General features: G+C 43.4%; 1 protein-coding gene across 1 annotated transcript in view; it reads left to right on the top strand.

Moving 5' to 3' along the window:
* ZNF704 (zinc finger protein 704) overlaps positions 1–14,853 on the top strand; it is an 87,670-nt gene that overhangs the window by 51,142 nt on the left and 21,675 nt on the right. Inside the window, exon 3 of the mRNA XM_057426136.1 lies at positions 11,291–11,394. Within this exon, the coding sequence (XP_057282119.1) occupies positions 11,291–11,394 (104 nt within the window). The remainder of the gene's footprint in view (positions 1–11,290; positions 11,395–14,853) is intronic.

Raw genomic sequence — 14,853 nt, 5'->3', positions numbered from 1 at the left:
CCTTCTTTCTCCCCACCTCCCCCCAGTATATTTGAGTGTGTGCTTGCACCCAGCACTATCCAATTGAAAATCCGTGTTCTCTAATTACTCATTTTTGGCTAAGGTTACTTAGGTGTGTGTTTATCTAAACACCATTAAATTGGGGGCAGACCTTTGCAGTTACCAACAGTATCATTATCCAGGCAGAAGCACAGAAACCAGTCCAGTTCAAACTAGTGAGAGACTTGTACATCCCAGTACCGAGGTACTCAGGATGCTGATGGACCAGTGGGAGCAGGAGGGAGCAGCTTTCCTTTTCCCCTCCTGGGCTGGGGTCTTTGCTTCAGCTCCACCATAAACATACTTGGTCATCAAATGTGAGCCTGGATGGAGAGTTAGGCAAAATAAAATGGTTAAGGATGAGGCCATTGCTTTTTTACCTCCCTTTCTGTTTTGTTGGGTTGGGGACTTTTTGCTGGATTTCTGCTGCGGAAAAATGGGATTTTGCCGGTTCTTTATGTTGCAGTCCCAAAGGCCAGTGTTGTACTGCCAGCGCTCCGTGTGCTGCTCTTCGTGAGCTAGGAACAGCAGTGAGGAGTCACACAAACATTGTCCTTAGAGTTATTTAAAGAAAAAGGAGAGCCTTTTAAATACAAAGCAAGGGTGCTGACACACTTGGCTCTCCGAAGGAAGGCAGTCTGAGCTGGCGGAGGAGCCACAGATGAACACGTTGTGTAACAGCCTTGCTGGTCGGGGTTCATGCATCTCTTGTGACAGAGCATCCCTTCAGCATGGCACAGAGCAGGCAGGGCAGGTGGGAGAGCGGGGGTATGGAAACCGTCAGTCTAAGTCTGCCCTTCAAAAAAATCCCTCCTCAAGCATGTGTTTTTGTAATATTTTGCTTGTGAAATGTTTTTTTGGAGGCTATGACACTACAGGTGCTTGCTTCAAAGTGTTTTATCATGCTCTGCATATTGCTGTTTATAGCTGAATACCTTTTGTTAGGAAATCCCATTTTTGGATCTCATACACAAGTGTGTGACTTGTGATTTTTTTTTTTTAAAGTTAATGAATCTCTTTCTAAGATAGTCCTTTAAAGTGATAAACAAATATGCATCTGGTATGTGGTTCTTTAACTATAAGGTCCTATGCAGGAGCGTGAAAGATGAGATGTAGAACAAAACAAAAGAGTCATTTTGAATTATGCTTTTCTCATAGTCTGTGTGAATGCACACATGCTCTTTCTCTCTCTTCCCACTTACTGCAGTTTAATTATGTACATTATCAAAACATGAGTAGAATTTCCAGGCATTGCAGTTAATGCATGCTCTGTAACATGCTCTGGCCTGTGACTGGCTCTGTCCTGTATTTCTTCACCATTAGAAGTAATCCCTGAAGCACAGAAGTTGCACTTTCCTGTCCAAACTGCTTGTCATGAATGTTAGTTTAATCTATTCAGTTGGCCAAGTTTTGAGTCCCGCAGTTCATAAAGTCCCAAGTCAAACAGTTCAGGGTCCTTTTCTTCCCCCCGCCTTTCCCTTCCCTGTGGAGTAATACCTGAAGCACACTGGTACTTTTTGTGAAGTCTCTCTGTTGTCAATGATCAGTAACTTTCTGATAACGCAAACCAGTGGGTGGCTTGAACCTAATACTGCAACTGCAATGATCTGGGCTGTAAGAATATCATCTTCTTTCCCTGAAAAAAAAACAAAGAGAGATTTGGATAATTTACAAAACTTTTGCCGTCATCATCAGGACACTACTGGTGGGATTGGGGGTTGGGAGGGAGAAAGAGAGGAGTTTAAAAGTAGGAGGAGATGGGATGAGTAGTGCATCCAGGAGAACTATCCTACCTACATCTTTTCCTTAATGTCGAGTTGTATGCAGACTTGCCTGGAGGTGAAATAAGGTAAAGATTATGCTAAGCAAGCCGGGGAAATTGGTGACTTGCTGAACTGTGCTTAGGAGGGGAAGAGAGTCAATGTTGTATGTGTGCAAGAGGAGACTGCTGATGGGAAGTAAGAGAGAAATAATACAATCTATCTATTCTGAAAAGCCAAAGGAGAAGGGACTGCAGTTAGGCTGTGCTCTCAGCTCCACTGGGGACTTGCAGCTACACTGCATTATTTTATATCTGTTCTGAGATGTGCAAAGGAGATAGAATTAGTTCAGTCCTCTTACTTTTTCTGGAGGAAGAAAAAAAAAGTCAGAAATTACAGATGAGGCTTATTCCTTAAATAAAAATGGTAATTTTCCAAAACCCAGTAATGCCCTGCAGAGATAGCGTTTAGTTGTAATGCTGGAGGTTGCAGAAAACTTAGCGTATCTACAAGATAGTAATGTAACCTGTCTCTGGAAGTGGTCATGTTCATATTAAAATCATATTAAAAAGTATCATATTAAAAGCTGCTGTGAGGTGCATTATGTTTTCAGACTGAGACTCGTGGAGAAGTAACTCATTCTCTGTGAAAGCCACATCTCTTTTGTCTGAAGTAGCTAACGTACTTGGGACCTCCCAGGAGAGCAGCAAGGAAGATGGCTGTCGGAAAAGGTAGATATGCTAGGGGAAGTCCAGCATCAAGAAGAAAAGGCAGTATAGGGAAAATGGGGCAGAGCATCACAAGGCAGAGGGACTAAGATAACAAACACAAATATATGTATTACCAAGAACAGAACAAACTGGAGAACGAGATGGACCTAGCCAGAGGCAGGGCAGTGTATGCTCAATTTCCCTTTGATACCTGCTGGCCACAGTTCAGGTTGTATCTTGTAATGAAAAAGGTTGAATTTAAGACAACACTAAAGCTGACAGTAGGTTTAAGCCAGATGTGTTTTTCTGCTACCGCATATTACGTCAGTGGTTTCATTCTTTTAAATGGAAAGCATTCAAGTAATTAAAAACAAATGAAAAAACACCCATGGACTCATAGAGCAAGCTTACTATAGAGCACAATGAATGTTTAATGTTAAAAGCGTCTTGGAAAAATATTTAGATCAAGACTGCTTTTAAATATTTCTGATACCTCCCTTCAGTTTTCATCCATCTAAATTGACCATCTTGTATGTTTACAGTGTTTTATCAAAAACCCAAACAAGTTTCATAGGACTTCCTAGTCCATTTTTGTTAGCTGTAAACAAGTGATGAAGAGAATAGAAGTGGGCTCATATTGTTCATTGCAGGTAACTGAGCTATCCTTGTGAGCCAAATCAGAGAGATTTCATCAGGGACAGGGAAACAACACTGTCCTTACAGACATGGGTAAGATCATATCAATAACAGCCACAAGAGATGAACACAGATTTGCAGGATGATCATGGAAATGGAAAAAAAAAAGCCCATCTGAAGAGGTGTACTTGGGTGTTCTCCATGGAACATGTGTGAATAGACAAAATAGCTGTGAGCTAGCTATCCCAGGTACTGTTGTCAGTGTAACCCTGCAGAACTAGTCCAAGAAGATGAAGATGTAGGGGAGGCAGGAGTGAGCAGGATGGCCTAGCTCTGCGCCTTCCTTGTTCTGAAGCAGGTTTCTAATGGATTGAGAGGGGCAAAATCTCAACCAGTTGTGAGGTGCACCGAAGTGCGAGTCTCCTGGTATGCTACAATAGCAAGGGTGACCTGGAAGATACTTTACAGTGCTGTGACCTGTTGCCTATGTATGCAGTAGCAACAACGGTTTAATTTTTGGAAATTCCACTTTTGGGGATATAGTATCTCACCTTGGCGGGAAGCAGAGGGTAATCTCAGAGGTGTTTCTGCCTCTAGTCTGCAGATCTCTTTCAGCAGGACTGGTGGCCGGTGGAGAGCCTTGTCCAGAATCTTGAATGTGGCTTTTTTTGTTTTCAATGCTGTTTGCTTCTAGCTTGGAAAAAAAAAAAAAGGAACTGGAAAGCTCGGAAAGACCGACATATAAATAGTAACAATAAACTGAAACTGACCCTGAGGGTCAGTTTTGAGACTGATTTGATTTCAGCAAAGTGCTCGCCATTTTGTTCACATTAGTAGTTGTACATAGCAACAGGACACCATGCTTGTGGCTCTTTGATTTGGTGAGAGGAAAACTTGTAGGCTATTTCAAGAGGTTCATTAATGTATACTTTATCAGAAAAAATTATTTTAATATAAATATTAATGCAGTTACATATTGTTTTGAAGTAGACTTACAGCAGCTTTTTAGAAGTAAATTGTGCTAAACAAGTTACCCATGTAGATGTGTTAGGACTGTATATAGGTATTGATATTATAAAACATATTTGAGAATATTAGAATTAAATTCATACAAGGTGGGAATCACAATGGATAAGAGGAAAGAAGAAGGAAGAGCAAAACATTTCTGGCCTTGTATTTAGTATTTTACTTTGGAAAAAAGACATCTGCTAAAAGGATATTTTCACCCAATCACTGGTAAAACAGTTCTTCTCAAAAGTTAAGGAAGATTTACAGAGAAAACAGTTTTGTAAAAGGCTCAGTGAGAGCATTCTGAAAAAGAGATATTAAGGCGTAGAAGTGTTTGGATGGCTCTGACTGTGGGTTGGGTGAGGGTGGCAAAACGTGCTGCTCTTTGGCAGCAGACTTTGTAGTGGGAACGCCAGCTACCTGGAGGCAAGGTGGCATCAGGAGGCATCAGCTGTCCTCTTAGCACATCACAGAGCATCTTGTTACATTTGATGAGCTTGGACCATTGGGTTTAGTTGGTTGGGTGTTTTTTTACTTTTCCACCTTTAACCATTTTCAGCATGACAACTTGTGTTGCACTGGGCTGCACAGGACCTCTTTGGGCAGTGTAGCAAGTGGTCTAGCCCTTTTCTCTGAGGACGGCATTGGAACTGTGAAATTTTCTCCTGCGGATAGTACCCCATCAAAGCAATCCCATTTATGAGAGGGAATATGCCTGTGAACAGGCTAGAACAATAGCATCAGGCAAAGGCAGGAAAGGGGATGAACAGTAATAATTCGGATAATGTTTGGAATGTCTGTTGCTTCAGGGTGCTATTGAGACCTGGTTTGAAGAGACTGAATTATTTACTCCATCAGCAAGTGGCCTTTAAAGTAGAGGAGATGGAAGAGAATATATTCCCATAAAGTCTTCAAGGTTTGTCCATAAGGGATAACCATTCTCTGCAGGGTTCTGTTATTCCTTTCTGAATTTAATTTTTGCCTTGCACTCATAATCTGTCAAGTGATTACCATTTATTTGATTGCTGTGTTTTGAAGCAGACGATTTCTATGTCATATCCTACTTCAGCCTCTGTGGTTGCCTCGAGGGCTCTTTGCCAGATCAGTTCTCCTGATATGTCGCAGCTGTTTGAAAAGTAAAAGTTATTCATTGAATCAACGTTTTCAATATATAGAATAAATTGTTCCTGTGCACTGCAGCTTATCTCCCAGTGTTGAATTTGGCTTGCTTAACTGCTCCTATTTATGCAGAGCATTTGAAAACTATAGATCATATCACCAGCCAGTAATGAGAGCAGTGTTTTACTTACCCATCCTCTCCCTACTCATCCCCCACGCACTGCATCCTGTATCCTCTGGTTTTACATCAGAGAGCAAGACCTAGAGTTCAGTCCTGTTCCCATTTGGATAGGTTTGAAATTTCAGTTGCCGTTAAGGAAGTCAGATGAGTTGCTTAAGAAGCAGTGATAAAAAGGCTGCTATGAAAAAGGCATTTTCCATCTGTTTTGCAGGCTTTGCCTTAAACTTTTCTGGGGAGTCTTGGAAGGCAGAGAATCTATTGCAGCCATTGGGCTGCAGAGAGGACAGCAGCAGCGCAGCACATCCATGAGCTGTGTTTACACCAGACCACAGAAATCACAGTAATTTGGCATTCAACTTGTTACTGGTGCAGCTCTGCCAACACTCCCTGAAGGAGAGGTCTGGTGTGGTTGTAGCAGCCTGCAGAGGTGCCAGGGACATCACTAGGTTGTAACCCATACGGAGGAGAGGGACACTGGGAAAGGGTGCTTCTGAGGACATGCCTGGCTTGGGAAGCCATCTGTCCAGTGGTTTGAGGAGCAGGCAGGGATGGCAGAGGGAGAGACATGCTACAGCCCTGTATGGGAGAGCACATCAGCCAGCCTTTAGAACCTAAGTACTGCATTTTCTTGGTTTTCTAAATCTATAAAATGGTTGTGAAAATGAATTTGTTATTATCCATCAAGTTTTAGTGCTTTTAGTGATAATGGCTGGAAAAATACCTGTTTTTACAGAGTCCTCTTTTTGTGGAGCAGTGAAAAGTGATGCATGGACTGATGCAAATTAAAATAATACTTTGAGAATCACACTTGCATTACACATCCCTTTCTCTTCAGTTCTGTTAAAAGTATGTTCTGTTCCAGGATGCTGAGAACCACTCTGTGAATGTCTCCCATCATGTCAGCTGATATGACTAATTTGCAGAGATTTTTTTATTGTCTTTAAACCATTATGGTCCAGATCTGAAGTCAGTACCTGCGTCACTGATGACTCTATGGTCTCTTCTTGGGCTCTAATGCACCAGTCAGACTTCCAAAGGTCCTTTGAATGAGCAAATTGCAAAATCTGTCATCTTGGCCAGGAGGAGGTGGAGAGCTTTGAGGTGGCCTTTGATGCATTTTTCCTTTATAGTTCAAGTTTAGTTCCTCTTTAGTTCAGGTATATGTGGTTTTTAGAAGAAAATTTCCTGTATTTGTGTAATAAGGGTTTTGATCACAATTTCTAGCAACTGTCGGTATCCAAAAAAATTGCTTGTGTATAACAAGGACAGCAGAGGCCAACAAAGAAAGGTCAGTTATTCTGTATGTGAATTAGTCTGCAAATACCACAAAGTGTGGAAAATGTTAATTTTCTGTTTTGCTGCAATGAGCAAAGGCAGAAAATCCCTAGCTTCTAATTAGTTCATTGTATCATTGTAGCCCAGTTCTCTCTTTAGATGTGTAAATAGTAATGCTTTCCTCAATACCACTTGAAGCAGCTCTGTTCTGCCTTGTCCACACTCATGCTGTGTTAGGGCAGCTCGGGAGCATAGGAGAGCACTTTCTATAGGATGAACCTCAGTGCTTTGAGAATCGCTGCGCTGGAGTTGGAGGCTTCTGGTCAGTGGATAAACTGAAAGCTTTTGAGTTGCTGGCAGGGAAAATAAATTTGTCTGGGTTTTAATTTGCTTAAAATAGACTTAGTTGTCCTTTTGAATAAGGTCAGTTTTGTCAAAAACACCTGCTACCACTGTGAGTGTGTCTGCTCTAAGAATATTCTCTAGAAGCCTTAAAATATGCTTCAGTAAAGTACTGACCTAAGTATTTCCACTAGGAAGGCCTGCAGGCTTTCTGATGTTAGGCAGGCAAATAATAAAAAATAGACTAAAGACTTCAAAACTAGAAAAAAAATTACATATTTCTAAGGATTTTTTGAGAAACAGTTTAAAAAAAAAAGTTACAACCATAGATGATGGTGTAGCTGATAGAATAAAACCAGAAGTGTGGTATAGGTGTGTCCAGGTGGGAATAACACTTAGAAGGAGTGTGAAGGTGACAGTGGCCAGAGGAGGACCTATGCGTCTTTCCCAAAGGGAGGACAGGAAGACATCCACTCACCAGGAGGTTGCTAGGAGGGAGGAATTGCATCAAGAGCTTTAACTATGGATTCAGTCCCATAAGGAAACACAGGTTCTAGAGTGAGTATGCTGGCTGAGGAAACAGGACAGTGGGAGACTGGACGTTGTGTTGGTTTGGAATTGCATAGCCTTGGAGTCATCTTGGATCCTCTTCTGCTCATCTTTTGGAGCTTAAACCCAGCTTTTCTTCACAGAGAGCTCAGATTGAGAAAGATGGGCTAGTTTCTTAAATGATTATCAAAAAAAACAGTGAATTCATCAGTCAAACCAAGGAAAGGATTGGGGCAGAGTGAAGGTAGTAACCAAGTTTAATTGGAGCTTGGCTATTAAAGCAAATGACAATTTTAATTGTCAGGCTAGCTAGGTTAGGGTGTTGCAGGGATCAAGCGAAACTGTTCTCCCTGCTGAGGAAGCAGGGAGACATGAAGTTGAGAGACATGAAGTGGTGGTCAAAGATCTGTCCCCAGGGTTCCCTAACTTCTGCTGCTTATGCCTCAGCTATTTCGCTACAATTCAGCTGTTGGCTTGGGTTTGGATTTACAAAGACTTGGAAATAAAGGATCCAGACATGCTTGGTCTCACATGGAGACTGGGCTGACACAAATATATCTGTCCAGGAGCTGGGAGATGGCATTTTGAGCCTGGGGTGTGGAACAGAGGAGAGAATAATCTTCATAGCTGATGTAGTAGATGATCTTACAACTGATTTAGATTTCATTACACCTAATAACAGTATAAGCAACTTCAGTCTGCAGAAAGTCACCTTAGCAATGGTGGATCAAATGGTTTGTGAATAGTCAGAATCAAGTAGGTTGGAAAAGACCTTTAACTTAAAGTCCAACTGTTACCCCAGGACTGCCAAGTCCACCACTAAACCATGTCACGAAGGGCCCATCTACATGGTTTGTGAACACTTCCAGGATGTGTAACAAACAAGTTGTTCTCCCCTCTTGAGTGCAAGTACTGTTGAACAGCTGTGTACACGTTCAGCTTTCCAGCAAAGAAGGCTGGAAAAGACTGGAGTAGTCTTAAGGCATCAACTTTCATGTGATGCTGACTAAATGCAGATGGCTTAAGTGGTTCCTGTCTTCAGTTTTATGCTTTGCCTCTGTCTTGAAGGCTGCTGCTGCTGCAGTGGTGCTGGCTGAGTGATATATGAAGTATGTAAACATACATATTTCATATATCACATATTTATGAGCCAAACTGTAAAAATGCGTTTGGGAGCAGTTGCATAAGCCAGCTCTTGTAGCGGTTGAAATTCTTGTGGCTGGGAAGTACGAGCAGAGCATTCATTATTTGCTGGATGCAGCTGAGGAGCAGCAAGTAGTAAAAGTTACTGTGATTCAGAATGGGCAGAGAAAAACCCCAAAGCTTTATTTACTTGGGCTTTCCATATTAAAAATCTGTTAAGTTGGATCAAGTAGAAAAAAGCGATCCAGTAACTGCAAGAGTGTGGTTTAGCATGGCTAGAAATGGCAGGGATTTTCATGATTTTTCTTGTCCTTTGCCAGCCTGTGAAGACTTCCATTTTGGGCACGGATGCCAGTGCTGGCAATTATGGGGCATTATTGACAAAATTATTTGGAGCAAAGTTTAGTTTTTCAGAGCAGCAGTCTGAGTCATGGTAGAGGGGGAAAAAAACATCAATACAGAAGAGCTAGAATAAGTTAAAATTATAGACTCCTTGAAAGAACTTTGGAATTAGCTCTAGGTCTGCACTCTGACATCTTGACGCTAACTTCACAAATGCTTACAACTGCTGTAGTGTGGTTTTGCAGCTCTGCAGAGCCCTGGCCAGGAGGGTGTTGGTCCTGTTGCCACACACACATAAGAGCTTTGTCGGAAAGATGATTGCAAGTGCTAAGAATCAGCTTCTCCAGCGCATCAGGAGCCTGTGGTCATTTTGTCCCCATACGTTGCAAAAGAGCAGATATTAGTGCCTCATCCACAGCTGGATAAGGGAGAAGGAACAGTTGGTGTAGTCTTGCAGGAGTGCGCTACAGAACAGCTGAATCCTTCTCACAGCGGATTTTCATACTGGGATATTAGGTAATTGGAAAATGATCCGGCAGCATTGATCTCTAAGAAATGTAGCATCTTTATGTCATCCCTGAGGAAAGGTCTTCTGAGCCCAGAGGAATTAGGCATTCTGAGAGAAATACTCTGCAGGCGACAGGACCTGATAGGTGACACATTCAGGTATTAGCTGATTACAGCAGATATCCAAGACCTTTCCAGTACTTGATAATGACTATACGGCTGCTGTGCTTTTTTGCAAAACACTTGGCTGAAGGAAAGGAGGGTTTCTATGGATATAATTAGAATGCAGCAGGAACCATCATCAGTGTTTCAGTTCCAGGCACTGATGTGTTGCAGAAGACAGTCATGAGAGCTAAGCTGTTGTGCAGCATGTAATATTCATTGTATCTGAGTGGGTCCTTGCAGCAGCCAGATAGCAGCTGTGAACCATTTCATGGACAAATTCAAGGTTTGTTTGCTAAAATATCAAGAGGCTTTGACTGTTGAAGTTTGCAGTTAATGAGCCTTCCATCAGGTGGGTGAAATGGGATTCTGGAAAGGGGACTACAACCAGCACGTCCTAATCCTCATGGTGATTTACCAATCAATAGCCAATAGAAGACATCAGGTAGCTGAACACTTCTCATATTGGGCTGTAAAGACAGAACCCGATGGTTAAATAGAACTCCTGGCAAGCCACAGTGGAAATTTTAGAAACCCCTCAATGCAGAATAGAGGGAGGGAAAGCATCCTTTTGTAAGAACAAATTTAGTTTCATCTCTAGTAAAGAGCAGATGGTCTTGGATAATCAGTCATATGTCTGAAAGCAAATGTTTGTAAGAAACTATCTACTTTGATTCCAGTGTCCTGCAAGGATGGAGAGCAAAAGTTTGCTGAAACTAGTGGATTTAGTAGTTTTATTTTGGTATGTTCCCCCTTCAGAAATTTTACATTCCCTGTGCCTTCTCCTCTGACTTAGAGCTGGTTCCCAACAAGACCAAGCTAAGGCAGCGATGGATTCTTCTCTTTCCACCATCCTGCTTGCTGAGGGGCCCATTACACCTGCAGAAAAACCCTTCTCTCTGTCTCTGTTTTAATTCCCCTGCATGGGTTTTCTGCCACTTTGATAGTTATTTTAAATAATTGGTTTATAATCTGACCAGGGAAAATTAGGATCAGCGTTTCAGAGAGTACGAGAAGGTTATTAGTGTTAAGCAGGAGCAACAAAGAAAAAATTGCATCCCTTAGCTCCAGTTCATAGTTATTCCTCACCACGGTGTAGTGTATGCTGTTAATTCTACCAGTAATCTTACCTGGTTTTGCATCTTTATGTCTTCATCCAGTAATTAAAAAACAACCCTTAAGTACACACTTAGCTCTAAGGATGTGAATAGCTGGAATTCTGAAGTAAAAAAAAAAAAAGAGGGGGGAGCAGAGTTGACCTTATAGGAAGATGCATTCTCTTTAGCCACTGCTTTTCCTATTTACCTTGAGCTGGTTTGCTTAAAGTAGCCACTTGCTATGCTCAGGTTGCCAGAAAACAAAAGCTTTGAGAACTCTGCTTGGTAGCTTGCTTCCACTACTGCACTGTTCTGGCTTAGGGTTTGGGCTGGTGTTAAAAAGAAAAAACAAAAATCACCACTTAGAAAAAGTTAAATATTTGCTAATGTGTTTCCTGCGCCCCGTTCACTGTGTTTCAGAAAATCATCTGAAGAGCTGGACATGGATAAAGTAACAGCAGCCATGGTACTCACCAGTTTATCCACCAGCCCCTTGGTCCGCAGCCCTCCTGTCCGACCCAACGGTAAGCCTGCAGAGCTGGGCAGAACAGGGGCTGCAGGGAGGGTGCAAGGGCTCTGTATGTGGGGGCTTGTTCCCAGCAGCTTTAGCCGTGGTGGAGGACAGAGGGTGAGTGGCTGTCTTTTGGCAATCCCCATGCATGCTGAGAGCCATACTGAGCTGTTCTCCAACCTAGTCAAGGTCTTTGGTGCAGCATTAGCAGAAATAAGAAGAAGCCTTTTCTGTAACTGTAGAGCAGCTCCAGTTTATAAAATGGGAGATGCCCCATTTCATAAGTGGGAGATGAGTGCTGCGGAAGGTCTCCTAAACAATTGAAGTGCTAATTTTTCTAACAGTTTATTTGCAATTGCACATCGAAAATCATAGAATCATAGAATCATAGAACAGTTGGAAGGGACCTTAAAAGATCATCCATTTCCAACCCCCCTGCCATGGGCAGGGACACTTTCCACTAGACCAGGTTGATCAAGGCCCCATCCAACCTGGCCTTGAATACTACCAGGGATGGGTCATCCACAGCTTCTCTGGGCAACCTGTTCCAGTGCCTCACCACTCTCACAGTAAAGAACTTCTTTGTTATATCTAATCTAAACTTTCCCTGTTTAAGTTTTAACCCGTTACCTCTTGTCTGATCACTACAGTTCCTAATGAATAGTCCCTCCCCAGCATCCTTATAGCCCCCCCCTTCAGATAATGTAAGGCTGCTATGAGGTCTCCACGCAGCCTTCTCTTCTCCAGGCTGAACAGCTCCAACTTTCTCAGCTTGTCTTCATACGGGAGGTGCTCCAATCCCCTGGTCATCCTCATGGCCCTCCTCTGGACTTGTTCCAACAGTTCCATGTGCTTTCTATGTTGAGGACACCAGAACTGCACACAATACTCCAAGTGAGGTCTCACAAGAACAGAGTAGAGGGGCAGGATCACCTCCTTCGACCTGCTGGTCTCACTCCTTTTGATGCAGCACAGGATACGGTTGGCTTTCTGGGCTGTGAGTGCACACTGCCAGCTCATGTTCATTTTCTCACCGACCAACACCCCCAAGTCCTTCTCTGCAGGGCTGCTCTGAATCTCCTCTCTGCCCAACCTGTAGCTGTGCCTGGGATTGCTCCGACCCAGGTGTAGGACCTTGCACTTGTCATGGTTAAACTTCATGAGGTTGGCATCAGCCCACCTCACAAGTGTGTCAAGGTCCCTCTGGATGGCATTCCTTCCCTCCAGGGTATCAACCGAACCACACAGCTTGGTGTCATCGGCAAACTTGCTGAGGGCGCACTCAATCCCACTGTCCATGTCAGCAACAAAGATGTTGAACAAGACGGGTCCCAACACCCATCCCTGAGGGACACCACTCGTTACTGGTCTCCAGCTGGCCATTGAGCCACTGACCACAACTCTTTGCGCGCGGCCGCCCAGCCAGTTCTTTATTCACCGAGTGGTCCACCTATCAAATTGATGTCTCTCCAATTTAGAGACAAGGATGTCATGTGGGAGAGTGTTGAACGCTTTGCACAAGTCCAGGTAGATGACATCAACTGCTCTACCCCTGTCCATCAGTTCTGTAGCCCCATCATAGAAGGCCACCAAATTGGTCAGGCAGGATTTCCCCTTAGTGAAGCCATGCTGTCTGTCACCAAGCACCTTGTTGTTTTTCATGTGCCTTAGCATGCTTTCCAGGAGAATCTGCTCCAAGATTTTGCCAGGCACAGAGGTGAGACTGACTGGTCTGTAATTCCCCGGGTCATCCATTCTTCTTGAAAATGGGGGTTATATTTCCCTTTTTCCAGTCATTGGGAACTTCACCTGACTGCCATGATTTCTCAAATATGATGGCCAGTGGCTTAGCAACTTCATTCCCCAGCTCCTTCAGGATCCGCGGATGGATTTCATCAGGTCCCATGAACCTGTGCACGTTCAGGTTCTTAAGATAGTCTTGAACCAGATCCTCTCCTACAGTGGGCGCAAGGTCTTCTTTCTCACAGTCCCTGTGTCTGCCTTCCAGGGCTTGGGTGGTGTGGTCAGAGCATTTGCCAATGACGACTGAGGCAAAGAAGTCATCCAGAACCTCAGCCTTCTCCAAATCCAGGGTAGCCAGTTCTGATAGCTTCTGGAGAGGGCCCACATTGTCCCTAGTCTGTCTTTTATTCACAGTGTACCTATAGAATCCCTTCCTGTTATCTTTCACATCCCTAGCCAAGTTTAATTCTAACAGGGCCTTAGCTTTCCTAACCAGGTTCCTAGCTTCCCAGACAACATCCCTGTATTCTTCCCAGGCCGCCTGTACTTGCTTCCACCTTTTTTAAGCCTCTTTTTTCCTTCAAATTTTCCTCAGCAGCTCCTTATCCATCCAAGGAGGTCTCCTGGCCCTCCTGCTGCACTTCCTTCTGGTCGGGACGCAACACTACTGAGCTTGTAGCAGGTGACCCTTGAATATCAACCAGCAGTCTTTGGCCCCCCTGCCCTCTAGGCTGTATCCCGTGGAACCTTACTAAGCAGGTTTCTGAAGAGGCCAAAGTCTGCTCTCTTGAAGTCCAGGGCAGTGAGCTTGCTTCACTCTCTTCTCACTGTCCTGAGGATCTCAAATTCGAGCATCTCATGATTGCTGCATCCAAGGCTGCCCTGGAGCGTCACATTTCCAACCAGCCCCTCCCTGTTGGTGAGCACGAGGTCAATTACAGATCACATCCATAATTTCTTAAAAGACTACTCATGGTATAGCAGAAGACACACACAAAAAAAAAAATCTAAAAAGTTAGTGGTAATAATGTGATTGGTAATCAAATATAATGAATCTGGCAAGCCTGGCTGGAGTTACAAAAAATGTTTAAAATTTTATATTTTAGGAAATAGTTTAAATTAGGACACCCTTGTTAGGATCTCTCAGCATTGTGTGGCTCTTGCTTTTCTTACTCACATGTAACTCTTAAGTAGATACTATATGCCCTCCAACTGTAAATAATCAGAGGACTTTAAGGAATACTTACAGATACAAACTAATAGGGAAGTAGTCTTTACAGTTCTTCATGGAAGCAGAGGCAGTCCAGTGAGTAGTGTTCTTACAAGGTATTCATACCAAATGTCCCAGATTTAAAGATTTTTGGACAAATTGTGTGTTTTTTCCATTTCTTTCCACAAAACATTTAGCTTGTATTAGAACCATGAACACCCACGGCTCCTGTTTCTGTGCTTTTCAGTGCTGAAAACAAGACGTATTTAAGGAGTGCCACTGCTCAGAGGAGCCCTGGGAAGCTTCCAGTAGTAACATCCCCAGTGACCATCCTGCCTCAGGGCTGGAGGTTGCCAGCCCGGAGGGAAGGCCGGTGGAAGGGTAAAACAAACCTGTTCTCCAGATGCTCCGCCACAGCCAGAGCCACAGATAAAGGTGGATCTGTGCTGATGTGCCAGGCAGGGATTTGGAGTGGCAGAGGCACGCGCATGTCCCATGTTGCATCTTTGTTCAGAGGGA

Source organism: Pezoporus wallicus, unplaced genomic scaffold, assembly GCF_028554395.1.
Source record: "Pezoporus wallicus isolate ANWC-B61680 ecotype Strahan unplaced genomic scaffold, APGP_CSIRO_Pwel_v1 contig_4131, whole genome shotgun sequence".
Classification (NCBI taxonomy): Eukaryota; Metazoa; Chordata; class Aves; order Psittaciformes; family Psittacidae; genus Pezoporus; species Pezoporus wallicus.
This window is presented reverse-complemented; position numbering and strand designations above follow the sequence as displayed.